The 14,841-nt window shown below is 31.3% G+C and overlaps 2 protein-coding genes across 4 annotated transcripts; one reads left to right on the forward strand and one right to left on the reverse strand.

Annotated features, from left to right (window-relative positions):
• Positions 1–3,541: 3,541 nt before the first annotated feature.
• LOC112697497 (protein KINASE OF THE OUTER CHLOROPLAST MEMBRANE 1) lies at positions 3,542–8,212 on the forward strand. 3 transcript variants are annotated; one of them, XM_025750698.3, is made up of 5 exons: positions 3,542–3,680; positions 5,001–5,365; positions 5,471–5,562; positions 6,027–6,500; positions 6,870–8,212. In XM_025750698.3, exons 2-5 carry the CDS (start codon positions 5,009–5,011, stop codon positions 7,849–7,851), a joined length of 1,905 nt encoding a protein of 634 aa, XP_025606483.1. In that variant the 5' UTR covers positions 3,542–3,680; positions 5,001–5,008; the 3' UTR covers positions 7,852–8,212. The 3 variants fall into 3 exon arrangements, with proteins under 3 accessions (XP_025606483.1, XP_025606482.1, XP_072075421.1); XM_025750697.2 differs by having other exon boundaries at positions 3,573–3,761; XM_072219320.1 differs by lacking the exon at positions 3,542–3,680 and having other exon boundaries at positions 4,967–5,365.
• A 935-nt stretch (positions 8,213–9,147) lies between these two features.
• Positions 9,148–12,394, reverse strand: LOC112697498 (uncharacterized). The gene is made up of 2 exons (XM_025750699.3): positions 12,018–12,394; positions 9,148–11,557 (listed from the first exon to the last, which is right to left on the reverse strand). The coding sequence occupies exons 1-2, from the start codon at positions 12,069–12,071 to the stop codon at positions 9,317–9,319; spliced, it is 2,295 nt and encodes a 764-aa protein (XP_025606484.1). The 5' UTR covers positions 12,072–12,394; the 3' UTR covers positions 9,148–9,316.
• Between the last annotated feature and the right edge of the window lie 2,447 nt (positions 12,395–14,841).

Consider the following 14,841-nt stretch of genomic DNA (forward strand, 5'->3'; position numbering starts at 1 on the left):
TATAATTAGTATTAGCATATGGTGTAAGTATTAAATAAATATTAGTGGTTTTAAATTATGCAAATGTTTAAAATTGTATTGTGACTTTTTTAAAGGTATATCATTTTATTAATATATTGTTAGTTTTATCATTTAATATAAAATAAATTGGTAAAAAATTTTTAATTTATAAGTAATTTATTCTATTATTTTAATTTAATACTTTTAATTCATTTTTTTTCAATTAGATGTTATTAGACTCTTGACCGAAAAAAAAGAGCTTATATTATGATCAAAAATAAGAAGAAGTAACCATTACATTGTGGTTGATCTTCATTATTTGGAGTATGTGAAATTTTAATATTTTACAATAAGATTTTGTTTTGTAACAATTATATATACATATGCAAAATATTTTATCTTTTTCATTATATATTATTACTTATTTCACTTAATTCTTACTTTTATTTAGAAATGAAAAAAATAAGGTGCACACTGTGAGATTAATTTATAACTCAATTATTCAATTATCTATGTGATCAGCAAACAACCGAATACATACTTATTCTTCAATTTGTAAAATTTAATAAAGGCATTGGTAAGCATATTGGTTTAACTTGTTATTTAGCATATTTGTTTATATTATATTTGTAATCATATTATATTCATTTTTATGAATATATATTTTTAAAAAATACTCTTAGTATTAGCATATGATGTATTAAATAAATATTAGTAATTTTAAATTATTTATTATTTATTAGAGAACTTTGTGTATTAGAATTTTCTAATAATTTGTTGTTCATTTTAAACTGATTTTGATATGTTCTTACTTCACGGTAAAATAACATATAAAAATTTGTTTGTAGAAAGTATTACTAGGTTATTTATGGTCACATTAAGTATACATGTCTGATTTATTGAAAAAAGTAAATTATTAAAACTGATTAATAACTATTTTAGAATTGATATACTTAATACTAGATTAAGAAAAAACGAACAATGCATAGCATGTTACTTTTTTATTAGTCAAATTATTATAATTCAAATTAATTTTAATAAAATAACTTAAAATTACAATTTCAATCTTATTACGTGCATGATACGAGTTATTACGCTTGTTACTTCCTAAAAATCATCACAATATGTTAGCTTTTTTTCTTCGCTTCATCAATTAAAAGTTTACCAAGTTAAGAACATGATGCTTCTTTCTAATTAACCAAATAGAGTTAACCTCCACCTTAGTTTTGATATTAGTGAGTTACACTGATTTAGTTTTTGAGATCTTAATTGTTATAATTTAATCCCCAAATTTAAAAATGTGCACCATGTTAGTTCCTCGAATATTTTTTGTTACCGAATCTCATTGTTGTTATTGAGGTGGTCTAATTCTTGCCATGATGGACATATACGATGTTATATGTATTTTGATACTAAATAAAGCTTACAACGATATCGTTTGAAATCTTTTTCATATTAAAACGTTATATCATCTTTTTTGATTATTTCGTCTTCTCTTTTTTCACTTAGCTCCACACAAAAAAAGGTAAAATACAGTAAAAATTGCCTTATTGATATTTACTTTGATTATGATAAGATTAAAGAATGTTGACGACATATTCCTGAAGAAAAATTTAGATATTGATTTAAGAAAATTCTGACAATGAATTAAGAGAGATATACTTCATGAATAAGAAAAATATGATGACTTTATTAATATTTATTTTGAGTATATTGTGTCATTATCCAAAGTAGTAGAGGGTTCTGATACTCTCCAAATCCTCTTTGACTTGGGGTCTTGATGGTTGAGTGCATGAAATTTTGACTATCACCTAAAATCATGATCCTAAACCTGCAACGATGCACAATAGAAAAGAAGAACAACGAAAAGAAGAAGTAGAAGAAGATGAAGAAAAAAAAATTGAAAATAAAATTTTGTAGTTTAGGTTATAAAAGGAAAAAAAGACCAAATCAATGCAATTATATTTTTAATATAGTTCAGCATGCTGTTAATATATTAAACCTATCAAGAGTTAAGCCATATCACTAATAGTGTTGAGTTTCGGTAACAAAAAATACATAAAAAGTTAACATATTATACTTTCTTAAATTTAAGAAACCAAATTATAATAATTGAGATCTCAAAAATTAAATCAATGTAACTTACTAATTTTAGAGACCACAGTAAACTTAACTCTAACCAACTATATTAATGTATATGATCTTGTCCTATCAACATTATTTATTCTAGTGAGCATGATTGCGTGAAGCCAAAATAAAAAGGATGGTTGATGTTCTAAATATGAAAGATCAAGTTGTACTATCCAAATGCATCTAACTTCATTTAAATTAATTGATTGAGAATTATAGATCAAATAATCGATGAAGACTGAGGCTCTTGCAAATTATAGATCTAATGAAGATTAAGAATGGCGCCAAAATGTTAACAAGACCTGAGACTTGTAGTTTACGAAGATCGTTGAAGTGAAGATGACAAAGGAGCAAATAGAGCAATGGCGTTAGAATCGGAGAGTCATAGAAGGAAGCGTGCAGCTTTGTAGTTTGTAACGGACTAATTGAACACTCCACCGCATTTCTGCGTCACCGTCTATGTGGGTCCCGCAACCATAATTACCACTTTATCCTCCTTTTTTTCCTCAACTAAAAATCTTCTCTTGCTTTTCTTCAATATTGAGTAAAAAAGGAAAGTAATATTTATATTACAAAAATCTTTGTATAATAAGTAAAATTATTCATCCACCACCTTTTTTTTATATGATTAATTTTGATGCATTTATAATATAAAATATATAATATTTTAGAAGGATTATTTTGATAAGAATAATGTTTTTATAATTTAGAATTAATATAATAATAAATATATTTATATTGAAATATACAAAAATTAAATTATTAATTATCATTATTATTATTATCTTGTAAAAATATGAATTAAAACAAATTATTTTTAATATTGTATATACATTTTTCTACTGAAAATAATCTTTCGCTCGTTGTATAAACACTTTTCTTTGTATTTTTTTGAGCAAACTCTAAAATTATCATTGACAAAATTTTGGTCGGCAATTTTTAATAAACTAATATATATATGTAACCCTCTAAAATTTTAAAAACATAATATGTAATAAAATAAAATACAAAAAAACTATTAGTGTATCAAATACTTCTAATATTAGTATAGAAATAAGATGATTTTATTAGTTAATTATGTTTTTACTTTTTAGATTATTTTTCAATTAACAATATAAAAAAATCCTATTAGTTGTTATTAAAATATTGACAATAAAATTGTGTTTGATAGTGTAGTAGGATGGACTAAAATATAAATTCTTCTCTAATATATTATGATAAAAAAGGTGATTTATTTATAAAAAAAAAAAAAAAGAAAAGAATAGCTTGACTGATATATTTATTTGTTTTTTTTTTGGTGACTGATATATTTATTTGTTTTAAATTAAAGAATTAGATATTAATGTATCTTTTATTAAAAAAAATTTCTCTAATATTTAAAAAATATTTTTTTTTGTTAAAAATTTACCCAAAGAAATTGACCATTTTAGGTATTTAATCCTACTTTTCACTTTCATCTCAGTTCAGTTCATGTTTCTCTCTTTGCAACTGCATTCCTCCATTTCCTCGTTTGTTTAATTTTCTGGGAGATTCATACGCAGAGAAATAAGGTCCTTTTTTTTCTTCCACAATAAAACAACTCTTTTTGTTAATCTCCGTCGAAATTTCAGTTCTCTTCGCTGTAGCTTTTGGTTTGTTACTCCTCTCTCACTCACACTTACTGCTTCAGCTTACACTCCTATTTTCTTTCCCAATTTTCTTCTTTTCTCTTTCGTTTTCTGCTTCGGTTTGGTATGCTTCTGGTTTTGCTGTGTTGCTGTGCAATTTTGTTATTTATGTGTTTTGAACTTCGGTTTGGTTCTTCAATTTGTCAAACCGGTTGAAACTAAAATCAAATTAAGAAGTGGATAAAGTTACATGTTATTGTTTTCCGTTTTTTATTCTTCTTTTTGGTTCTAAGAAGGTAAAGAAGAGTTTGCATGAGCTGATGATGGTTACTTACTTGTGTGCATGCGTGTGTTGACTTGTTTATCACTGGAATTTGTGGGATTCTTTATTATTTTCAGTTCATTATATCCCTATGTTTGTTGATCAGAAATTTGTGCAATTGAGTGAATTATGGTAGATATTGGTATTATCATAATGTTTCTTAAGTGTGTCTGCGGTTTAGTAGAATCAATTCTAGCAAAGTTGATTTAGTTTAGAATTGATTTTGATGTAACATTATTTATATCTAATACAAAGGAAAAGTTTCCTTTTATATGGAGGTGGATCTGGAAAAAAAAGACTGGAATTGATTCTGATATGGGCTTGAATTTAAAGCAAACAAAATGCAGAACATTCAAAATCAAAAGTTAATTGAATGTTCATGGGAGGAGGAGGAACAAAAAGAAGGGGGGGGGGAGGGGGGGTTATGTTTTGTTCGTCAAATATTATTTTCTTAAACCTGGAGTATTATTTATTGATCACGAAATATTAGGTTGTTGTTTATGCAATAACACAGTAAAAGGTTCATTTGTGGTGCCATTTTCAAGAGTTATGTTAGAATTGAAGTTATGGGATTCCAGTGTTGGGTGTGGTTTTCACAAGGTATGAGCCAAATATTTACAGATGTTCAACAAATCTGTGTTTGTTGACTCTGTCTAATGAACGAACCTTCGACACCATATGCAGTGGGTAGATTGTTATTCCTTGAAAACCATTACATCATTAATAGTAATTTAAATTCGTCGACATGCCTACTTGTTTGGTTTATTGTTGAGAGGAGAAAGTTATCATCATTATGACATTCTTGGTTTTTTTTTCCTTTTAATTATTGTGTTTTTACAGTGTTGACCAACAACCAATTGTCATATATGCGTGCACATTTGAATAATTGTAGTTGGATTTGTACATTTTGCTAAGTTAATTTATGAATGTTGCAACTTCAGATTCAGGAATGGCTAGAGAAGTCATTTCCACTCCACCTGGTGCTTCATTTGACTATGATCTCTTGGAAGGTGATTCTGACATTCCGGGAACTGTTTCCAGGGGAACAAGTCCCTGGATAGAACCTGAAAGATTGAAACTCAGACACAGGATTGGTCGGGGACCCTTTGGGGATCTATGGCTAGCAACTCATCATCATTCCACTGAAGATTATGATGAGTACCATGAAGTTGCTGCTAAGATGTTATATCCAATCAGAGAGGATAATACAAAGATTATATTAGAGAAGTTCAATGAATTATATTCTATGTGCCAAGGAGTTGCTAGTGTTTGCTGGCTACATGGAATTTCAATCATAAATGGAAGGGTTAGAGTTGGACTGTGGCACTGTGCAATTTAGTTCAACAACATAGCTGAGTTTTAACTTTCTGTTTGATCTCTATCTAGTTTACATGTTTGTTTATGTTCGCAGATATGCATCATTATGAATTTGTATGAGGGTTCAGTTGGTGACAAGATGGCTAGACTTAGAGAAGGACGGGTTTCGTTGAAAGATGTTTTAAGGTAATATTGGTTTATTTAGTGAATTATCTCATTGCTTTATCTTTCACATTACTAGTGACTCAATATACCTATTTTTTGTGTGAAGATTAAAGAGTTTAATTAACATAGGAATGGTGTAAAATTTACATCGTCTCATTTGATCAAACTCTTGTATTTGTAAACTTTTCGAAATAATAAGTAATTGAGTGATGCTTAGAGCGATAAGATGATATGTAAATAGAATAAAAAATGTGAAAACATTTTAGAGAATATGGGTTAACAAAAATGTATATGCTTACACACAGTGGGTAGTTTGCTCTCATTATATGTTTAACCCAATTATATTTGTCGAGTAGATTTATAAGGGTTAAAATGGGAAACAAAAGCAGACACAAACCCAAAACAGTCCCATCTTTATGTGTGTGTGTGTATATGGCAACAGGGGTGGGGACTGGTCGAAACTAAGACCATTTTACTGTTTGCAGGTATTGGATCAATCTGGCTCAAGGTGTTTTGGAACTTCACTCTAAAGGGATCTTTATTCTCAACCTTAAACCATTTAATGTTCTTCTTGATGACAATGATCAAGCAATTTTGGGAGATGTTGGCATTCCTAACCTCTTGCTTGGCTCCTCGTGTCTAAGCTCAGATATGGCTCAGAGGCTTGGAACTGCAAATTACATGGCTCCAGAGCAATGGGAACCAGAGATCAGAGGCCCTATATCCTTTGAAACAGACTCGTGGGGATTCGGCTGCACCATTGTTGAAATGTTGACTGGTAATCAACCTTGGTATGGATGTCCTGTTAGTGTAGTTTACAACTCAGTTGTCGAAAAGCATGAAAAACCCCTTGTTCCAAGTGGCCTTCCTTCTTCAATTGAGAATCTCCTCAATGGATGCTTTGAGTATGATTTGAGGAATCGCCCACTGATGAAAGATATTCAGCGTGTCTTCAAAAGGTTTGTATCCTTTAATTTCTTTTTCAATTTAAAAAAAAAATCATAGTTCTGACCATGCAGCGGTGCAGCTTTTTATTAGCTTTCACAAAAGTTACTGTTTTGTTGGATTTAGCTAACTATTAAGTATAAATCAAGGTAACTGAACATTTAACATGGGTAGCTAATTAATTGAGAAACAGTGTAAGTGCTCTGCACTTTGCTTCCACTCATCCATGATCACTTTTGAACCTGGAAAAATTGAACAAATAATCTTTGAGAAAATCATGAAATTGTGTGTGACTAAGCATTTAATTTTCTAATTATCTTGAAGAAAAGAAGTATATGATACTCAAAATCATTCAGTCCTTAACTTTACTGCATACTTTGCAGCGCACTTGATGAACTGGCAAATGATGGAGGATGGAGATATCTTGGAAATGTGAAAGCTACTGCAAAATCAAGTAGCACTGGCTACACAGAGTGGTTTCTCTCAAAGGATCCTCTTCAAGTGCATGATACAGTGCGATCCAGGAAGTCTTCCAATTCATGCACATCTCAAAATATGGATGTCCCGGGTGGAACTGTTGTTGGCCTGGAACGTAATCCAGATAATGGATTTGTTCTTGTGAGGGTCCATGGAATTCATGACCCAATAAGAGTTCATGCGTCAACTCTTGAACGTGTCACATTTGGCCTTGCGGCTGGCGATTGGGTTCGATTGAAGGATGAAAACGAGAAACACTCACCAGTTGGCATCTTACATCACATTGACCGTGAAGGTAGAATGACTGTGGGATTTATCGGTTTGCAGACCCTTTGGAAGGGAAATTCTTCGCAGCTCGAAATGGCTAAATCATACTGTGTTGGCCAGTTTGTTAGGCTGAAAGAGAATGTCTTGAGTCCTCGATTTGAATGGCGTAAACGGAGAGGGACCTGGGCTACCGGCAAAATTTCATGGATCCTACCAAACGGGTGTTTGGTCGTCAAGTTCCCAGGGCTGCTGCCTTTTGGTAACGAATCAAGAACCTTCTTGGCTGATCCTTCTGAGGTTGAAATGGTTGATTTCAAGACTTGTCCCGGAATGATAGAGAAGTATCAACATGTAGAGGATCATCATTGGGCAATTAGGCCTGTTCTAATTGCGTTCGGCATATTCACAGCTTTGAAATTTGGCATGTTTGCTGGAAAGAAGGTTGGGAGGAGCATGAAGAAAGTTAATGCAATAGAAAGTGAAGTTGATGGTCAAAATGCTAACAATTCTACAAGGAGATCTTCCACTGCTATTATGAATCCTGGCAACCCAACTTGGGTTCCTTCGGTTGCCAACATTCTCTTTAAAGAAGGCGGCGGTTCCACTCCCACAGCTCGGTAGTTTAACATGCAATCTCAATACGGTTGGATTACTAACGACTATTTCAGAATGAATCAATGAATTCCATCAGCTTTTATTCCATCCTATGAAAAAAAAATGAAGATTGTAATTATGCAAAAAATAGCAATTAGGTTAAATATGAAAGTAGAAAATGTACATATCCTTCACTTGGATTACCTAGACATTGTACATATGTTTCCATGCAGATGCTTTTGGATGATGCATGCTATCAAAAAGAAAACTGAATATGTGCTTGTTTAAGGTTAGAAAAGTTTGTAAGGGTGGCAGTGGCACATTTCTTATGATTGTTGCTTGATATCAATTTCTATTGATTTATGATAATTCAAAGTGTTGGAAAATATGTCGTGGTCTGAATTTAGTATTATGAGATCTGTATCCGGGACAAGCTTTAGTTCAAAGGTGAGGGAGCTGCAGGAATATGTTGATTATGGCATCAAAATTTTTGTGACGGCTAAAAAATGTCATAAATTTTGTGGTTCTGAAGCTGCAAATACGGATTTACTAGTGAATTATGGTATATGAATATAAATGATCCTTATCTGCTCCTTGACCTAGTTCTGATTATTGTAAACTATTCTACGTTCTACATTAAGCTAGGATAAGGATCCCAGAAAATGGCTTTTGTTTCTTTTTTTATTTATTTGGGTACTTCTGTACTTTCCCTATTGAATTTTTAATTGTATGCGTCGTATGGTGTAAAATTGCTCCATCGAAAGAAAATTGAATTGGCGCTTTTAAAATAATGAACCGACCCCAGGTATAGATTGAAATAATGCTTTCCTTTAAACAAAAATTTTTGGGACCAATTACAATCATATTTTCTGAAATGCAGTGAGATTTAATCGTGATATTTATGTAACAATACATCTAATATTTTTGTATTTATAAACGACATTGTAATAATAACCCTTGCATTTCTTAAAATGAAACATGTTACCTCTTACCATTCTCAAACGTGCATTTAAATCTTAAACAATGCCCAATGATTGCAAGCATGTCATGTACTCTTTGCTATAAAATACGTTGCTTTATAAATTTAGTGTTGATAATGTATTTTAGAACGGAGAGGGTATTAAATATTTGGTATTCAGCCTATATACTCTACTGAAAGTGAGACTGCAATTTATGAGTGATAATATTCGATTCAGAACAGAAGATGGAGGAAAGGAGCAACTAAAAAACCTCTCCATCCCATTTATGTGTGGCTAAAAACAAGTTAACAGATAAGTCTGAATGCAAACTCGAACAACAAAAATAAGCTTCCACCTCCACAACTAACAGCAAACATATTTGATATCTGTACATATTACGGGCAAAACAAGTGAATACAGTATGATCCACCAAAGAGAAAAAGTCAACCTTGGCATGGCTTTTTGGGCCACAAAGGCAAAACAATATACAAAAGTACTCCTTAACCTCCTTCATGTTCTTTCATTACCTCTTTCTATTTTGCAGAAACAATACCTACCTCCCTCACAAGTTGATCAGTCATAGCTGAGAGTCTAGCAATTCCTTCTTTTACCTCAGCAAAACAGGCGTTGTTCAAGTCGGTCATCGAATCAGGGTTTTGGTAAATACCGATAGCCTTGGTCAATAGTTGTCGTCTCATTTCTGCGAGTTTATGTAAAGCGCTAGTGGCAGCTTCAACTTCCGACTGAGCTGCTTCCAGCTGAAGTCTCTCAACTGCCAAATCTTCCATGCTGTTCTCACCAATTTTCTCCTGCGTCAAGGCATACCGCCTTTTGAGATCATTTGTGTCTTCGGTTAACTTTTCCCTTACTTTCTTTAACTCTTCCTCCTTTGCATCCAACCTTGCAAGTGTCATTTTGAGCTCCTCATCTTTTATTGTTAGAGCCCTGTGTGCGGCCAGAACCTCCATCTCCTTTGCTTTTAAGTTGTCTTTGGTTAACTGAAGCTCACTCTCAAGCCGTTTTTGCTGCCACCTCACTTCATTATCCGGTTCCTTGATTAGTTGCTCAAGTAGTTCACTGCCCTCTTCATGTAGTGCTCTTGATGAGTTAATATCTTCATCCTTTATGGAAGCAACCAGTTTGTTTGTAACATCTAAGATTTTTTCTAATACAGCTTCAGCCTGGGAAGCTTTCAGGTTTGTGTCTTTTAATATGTTCTCGACCGCTTTAACACGCTCATCTTTCTCCTTCAGCGAACAGGTTGCTTCAATAAGTTGTGCTTCTTTGTCCCTCAAGAGCAGCTTGAGATCAGAGATTTCATTGTTTACTTCTGCCAACGTCTTCCTAGCTTTAGAAAGTTCCAAGTCTTTCTCCTCCAAGATAGCCTGAAGAGAAGCCTTTTCAGATTTGAAATGCTGGATTTCCATCTTAGCATCAACGAGCTCCGTTTCTTTAGCATGAAGAATGGCACTTGTTTCATTAAACTCAGTACTTTTTTTCTCTAATTCTTGTTGAAGGAAAGAAACTTCTCTAACTGCATGCTTCAAAGTTGTTCCCTCATTCCTCAGCTCCTCTAGTAACTTCACCACAAGCTCCTTTTCCATAGTTAAATCCCGTTCGAGTTCTCTGTTCCGGGCCTCTGCAATCCTAAGTTTCGCTCGCTCACCTTCCACTTCTACTTGAGCATCGTTCAAACTTGCCATGTATGACATGACATTTTCCCTTTGCTCAGCAAGTTCAGACAGCTGCTGCTCCAACAACCGCTCTTGTTCCTCCATTTTGCCTCTAGAAGATGCGAGTGATTGCTGAGAAGAAACCAATTCAGACCTCACATCACTGAGAAGCTTCTTCACCCTTCTGAAATCTTCCAGAGTCTCATTACTCTCCTGCACGTGTCTAGAAGCATCCTCTCCCAACCGCTTAAGTTCCTCCTGTGCCAACAACCATTCCATTGCCTGCTGCTCCAAGGTAGCCTCGGCAGACTTCAGTTTTTCTTCTTCGAACTTCCTCTGAGTCAGCGAAACCTCAAGTTCCTGTTCTTTTACATGGACAGCCTTCTGGAGTTCTTGAAGCTCAATTTTTTGTTTGTTCATAACCTCATTTGTTTCAATCAAAAGTTGAGCTTTCTGTTTAAGCTCAGCATCAATAAGTGCTGCTTCTTCACTCTTCTTCACCACGTCAATCTTCATTTGCTCCACTTCTGCCTCCTTCAAGGACAGTGCCCTCTTCATGGTAGCAACCTCTTGATCACGCTCCCTGAGAAGGAGCTTCAGTACCTCCATCTGACCTGCTTGAGAAACCAAGTTAGTCTTAGCTTCCTTCATCTCCTCTTCCAGCTTCTCATACTTGGTGCGAGCAGCCGCAATTTCCCTCTCCTGTTGCTCCAACTCTTCCTTTGTGTGCTTCAACTCAGTGCTCTCCAAAATAACCGTCCTCTCTACCTCCATCAGATGCTCTTCCTTCCTTATCAATTCCCTGAGTGCAGCCTGAAGATCCGACTCAAGCATGCTAAGATTGTAAGCTAGCTGAGCATCTTCACCATCATAAGACTCGCCTGTGGCCCCAGTTGCCATCTGATGTTCCAGCTTCTGTGCTTGCTCAAACAGCTTTTCAAGGAGCAGCCTTGCAGATTTAGCAGCTCCATAGTCGTTGATGCTTGGCCTATTATCATTCAGTATTGACTTAATACAACATTTTCTCTTTTTGGTTGTCACCAAATCTATTTGGCTATGAACATTGTGAAGCTTGCTGTATTTGAACCTAACAGAGCAAAACTGCACACGGAAACAGAACCATTGCAACCATCATAATTCATGATTTTGTGAAATAACAAGTCTAATCAGCAAAAATAATCATAATGTCCTTGAACCAAAAAGAAAAGCACATCAAATGAAATCAGAAAACTAAACAAGAAATTACGATATAATCATGAATTTTTCAATGCTTTTGTAACAAATGCAAGAACAGCATTTTAAACTAAATAATCATATATCCCTATAAAGATTCATAGTTTTTCATTAGTCCATTAATTTTCACATGATATATAATATAGCCACCATTAAAGAATCCAAAAACACTAGCTATCTATATCGTACATAACATCAATATGCAGATTTATTATCAATTTCTCAAAAGAAGAAAGAATATCCGAAAGCGAAACTCTCAGCTAGGTTCATAACTAAAAATGTAATAAAATAAAAACAGAGAGAGAGAGAGAGAGAGAGAGAGATTTACGTGTGAGTAATATTGGGAAGAGGAAGGAAGACGAAGCGAAGAGTTGAAAGCCATTGGAATTGGAATGAGTGAGAGTGAGAGGATTAATCGCCGATCGAAGAAGGAACCATAACCAAACGAATCGAAACGTTGAAGCTCCACGCTCTTGAAACAACAACCATCCGTTTCTTTATTTTCTTGGTAATTGAAACAGAGAGACTAGAGCGTGTGTGTGTGTGTGAGAGAGAGAAACTGAAATAAAAGCTTGAGAATGGAGAAAAGTATTGGACTCGGTTGAATTCAGCGCAAGAAAGAAAAGAAGATGCTCAACAAACAAAAATGTAATATAACTTGCGCCGCTTAAATCTTGTGGTAATAAATATATGGTCCTAATAAACACCTAATTCTAAAAATATTATTTTTAATATATATTCATTATGATTATTGATTAATAAGTTTTGGATTTAGATTTGGATTTGGATCAACTGATAAAGAATCCAGTAAATAAAGTGACGTGTCCCTCTTAAGTCTTGATCCCTTTATCAAAACCCTCAAAAGAGATTCCTTCACCATTTTTTTTCAATTATTTATTTATGAGTTTTATTAACAACAAGTAGAACACTTTTTAAAAATATTAAATTGAAAGAAATTTTATATATTATTTTAAATTTATTTGTTTTTCTTCTCTTAATTAATACTTTTTAACTAAATTATTTGTGCGGAAAATATGAGTCCAAATACAAAGATTTGAGTTCAAATTAGATACAAAGGAATTGCCAAAAAGAATAATGAACATATGTACTTGATTATAGATTTGTTGCATTTTTTTAAGCACTTATTATGACCATTTAGTAACTTTCTTTTTCTGCTAATCTTACAAAGAAAGACTACTAGATTTAGGGTTTTTTTGCAAGGAGTATTAATTGAAGTTACTATAACCAATTTAATAATAGATTGATTATTGAACAAATTTTATTTATAATTTATAAGTTTGGGAGTTGAAAACATAACTTAATTCGACATTATTAATTTGACATAAAATCATTAATAAGAATTTAATTTTGATACTTTATTAATGTAAAATAATTTTATATGTGTATTTAATTACGTAACATTAATAAATATAACTATGTTTTATATTGATTATGTGAATAACCATATAAAGAAACGAAAGTAATTATAATAAAATGCTTTATAATGTCACTGTATTCAAATTAAATAACCATAAATCATGTCATTTATATTTAATCTATTTAACTTATTTAAAAAGTTTATTTTTTAATTTATTTTTCCTAAATTAAATATTGAAAATATGAATACAAACATAAATGATTAAAAAAAAACTAGTGGGTCGAATAATTTCCCAAACGAGTATCCCCCAACCCAACAGGTTAATAATTAATCCGTCGCGGATTTGAACTCCATTTAAGGGTCTGTCGCTAGCCAATAAATTACTGCATACACAAAATGAGATTCGAACTCCCGACACTTATTTAAACGGACGAATGAGCTAACTACTCGACCAACCCAAGTTGATTTTTAATAATAAATTATTATTATAACTAAATACTCTTTGGGCTAAACTTTTTTATTATGGGGTTGATCGGAGAGAATGATGAATGTATTGGTTGGAAAGTAAGTTTTACAAAAAAAAAAAATTCTACAAATATGTTGGATGGAGAAGTATTTAATTTGTATGTTCTAAAATTTTTAAATTCTTCGGATTGGAATCAGCTAGTTTGATTTAAACATTTAAAAAAATTTAATAATTTAATTTATACAAATTGTTTTTTTTAATCTTATTATTTATTTTCTGTGCTAAGTCAGACGGTATAATTTTTATTTGTAAATTATCTCACATCTAAGTATAACATTTTATGTGAATGTTATGATATTTAAAAGATGGTGTCTATTTATTAAAAAAGGTTAAAAATTAATATTTAATTTAAGAGATATAAAAATAAATAAATTTTAAAATCAAAATTTATTACAAAAATAAGTTAGACAAAATTTAGATACCATAAAATTGGCCAATATTTTAATAGTCTATAACAGTGAAAATATTAATTTTAACCTAATAAAAAATAATTTTTAATTTTTTTTTGTGCTGCATCATAAAATATTAATATATAAAATAATAGGACAAGCAGAATTTGAAAAAAAAGTATTTTAATCTTTTAAAATTAAATTCAAATTTTTATTTTCTAACTCATTTAAACCACATTATTCTAAAAGAATATTTTAATATTTTTATAATTAATCTTACAAGTAATATTTATTTTTCTTAAATCAATCAAGACAATAATTTAGATTTTTTTAAAATTGAATCCAAATGTTTAATGTTTAATATTTTTTAAAATTAACTAAAAAGTATTTTAATATTTTAAAAATTAAATTTAAATTTCAAAAATTTAATAAAAATCAAACAATTTCAATTCTAAAAGAATATTTTAACTTTTTATAATTAATCTTTACAAGGTATTTTTATCTTTCTAAACTAATAACATCGTTTTAATCTTATTGTAATAAAATTATTATTTTAGTAAAACTAAACAACTTTCATTTTTATAAATAATTAATTTCTTAGTTGTAATCTTAATGTTTATTTATTAGTTTCCAAGCATGGAAAAGAATTCATTTCACAGGGAAATACAAATTATTTTTATAGTTTCTAATTTTTGGCTTTTAAATACAATTTTAGACTTAATTGTATAAATTTATCGTGTTAATAGTAAATTAAGATGACTAAATATATGTTGTAGTCATTGTAGAGTTATTTAATATATTATATTAACAAAATTTGATATTATTAATCTATTAGCATTAATATGATTAATTAAAATTT

Source organism: Arachis hypogaea, chromosome 16 (assembly GCF_003086295.3).
Source record: "Arachis hypogaea cultivar Tifrunner chromosome 16, arahy.Tifrunner.gnm2.J5K5, whole genome shotgun sequence".
NCBI classification, from domain to species: domain Eukaryota; kingdom Viridiplantae; phylum Streptophyta; class Magnoliopsida; order Fabales; family Fabaceae; genus Arachis; species Arachis hypogaea.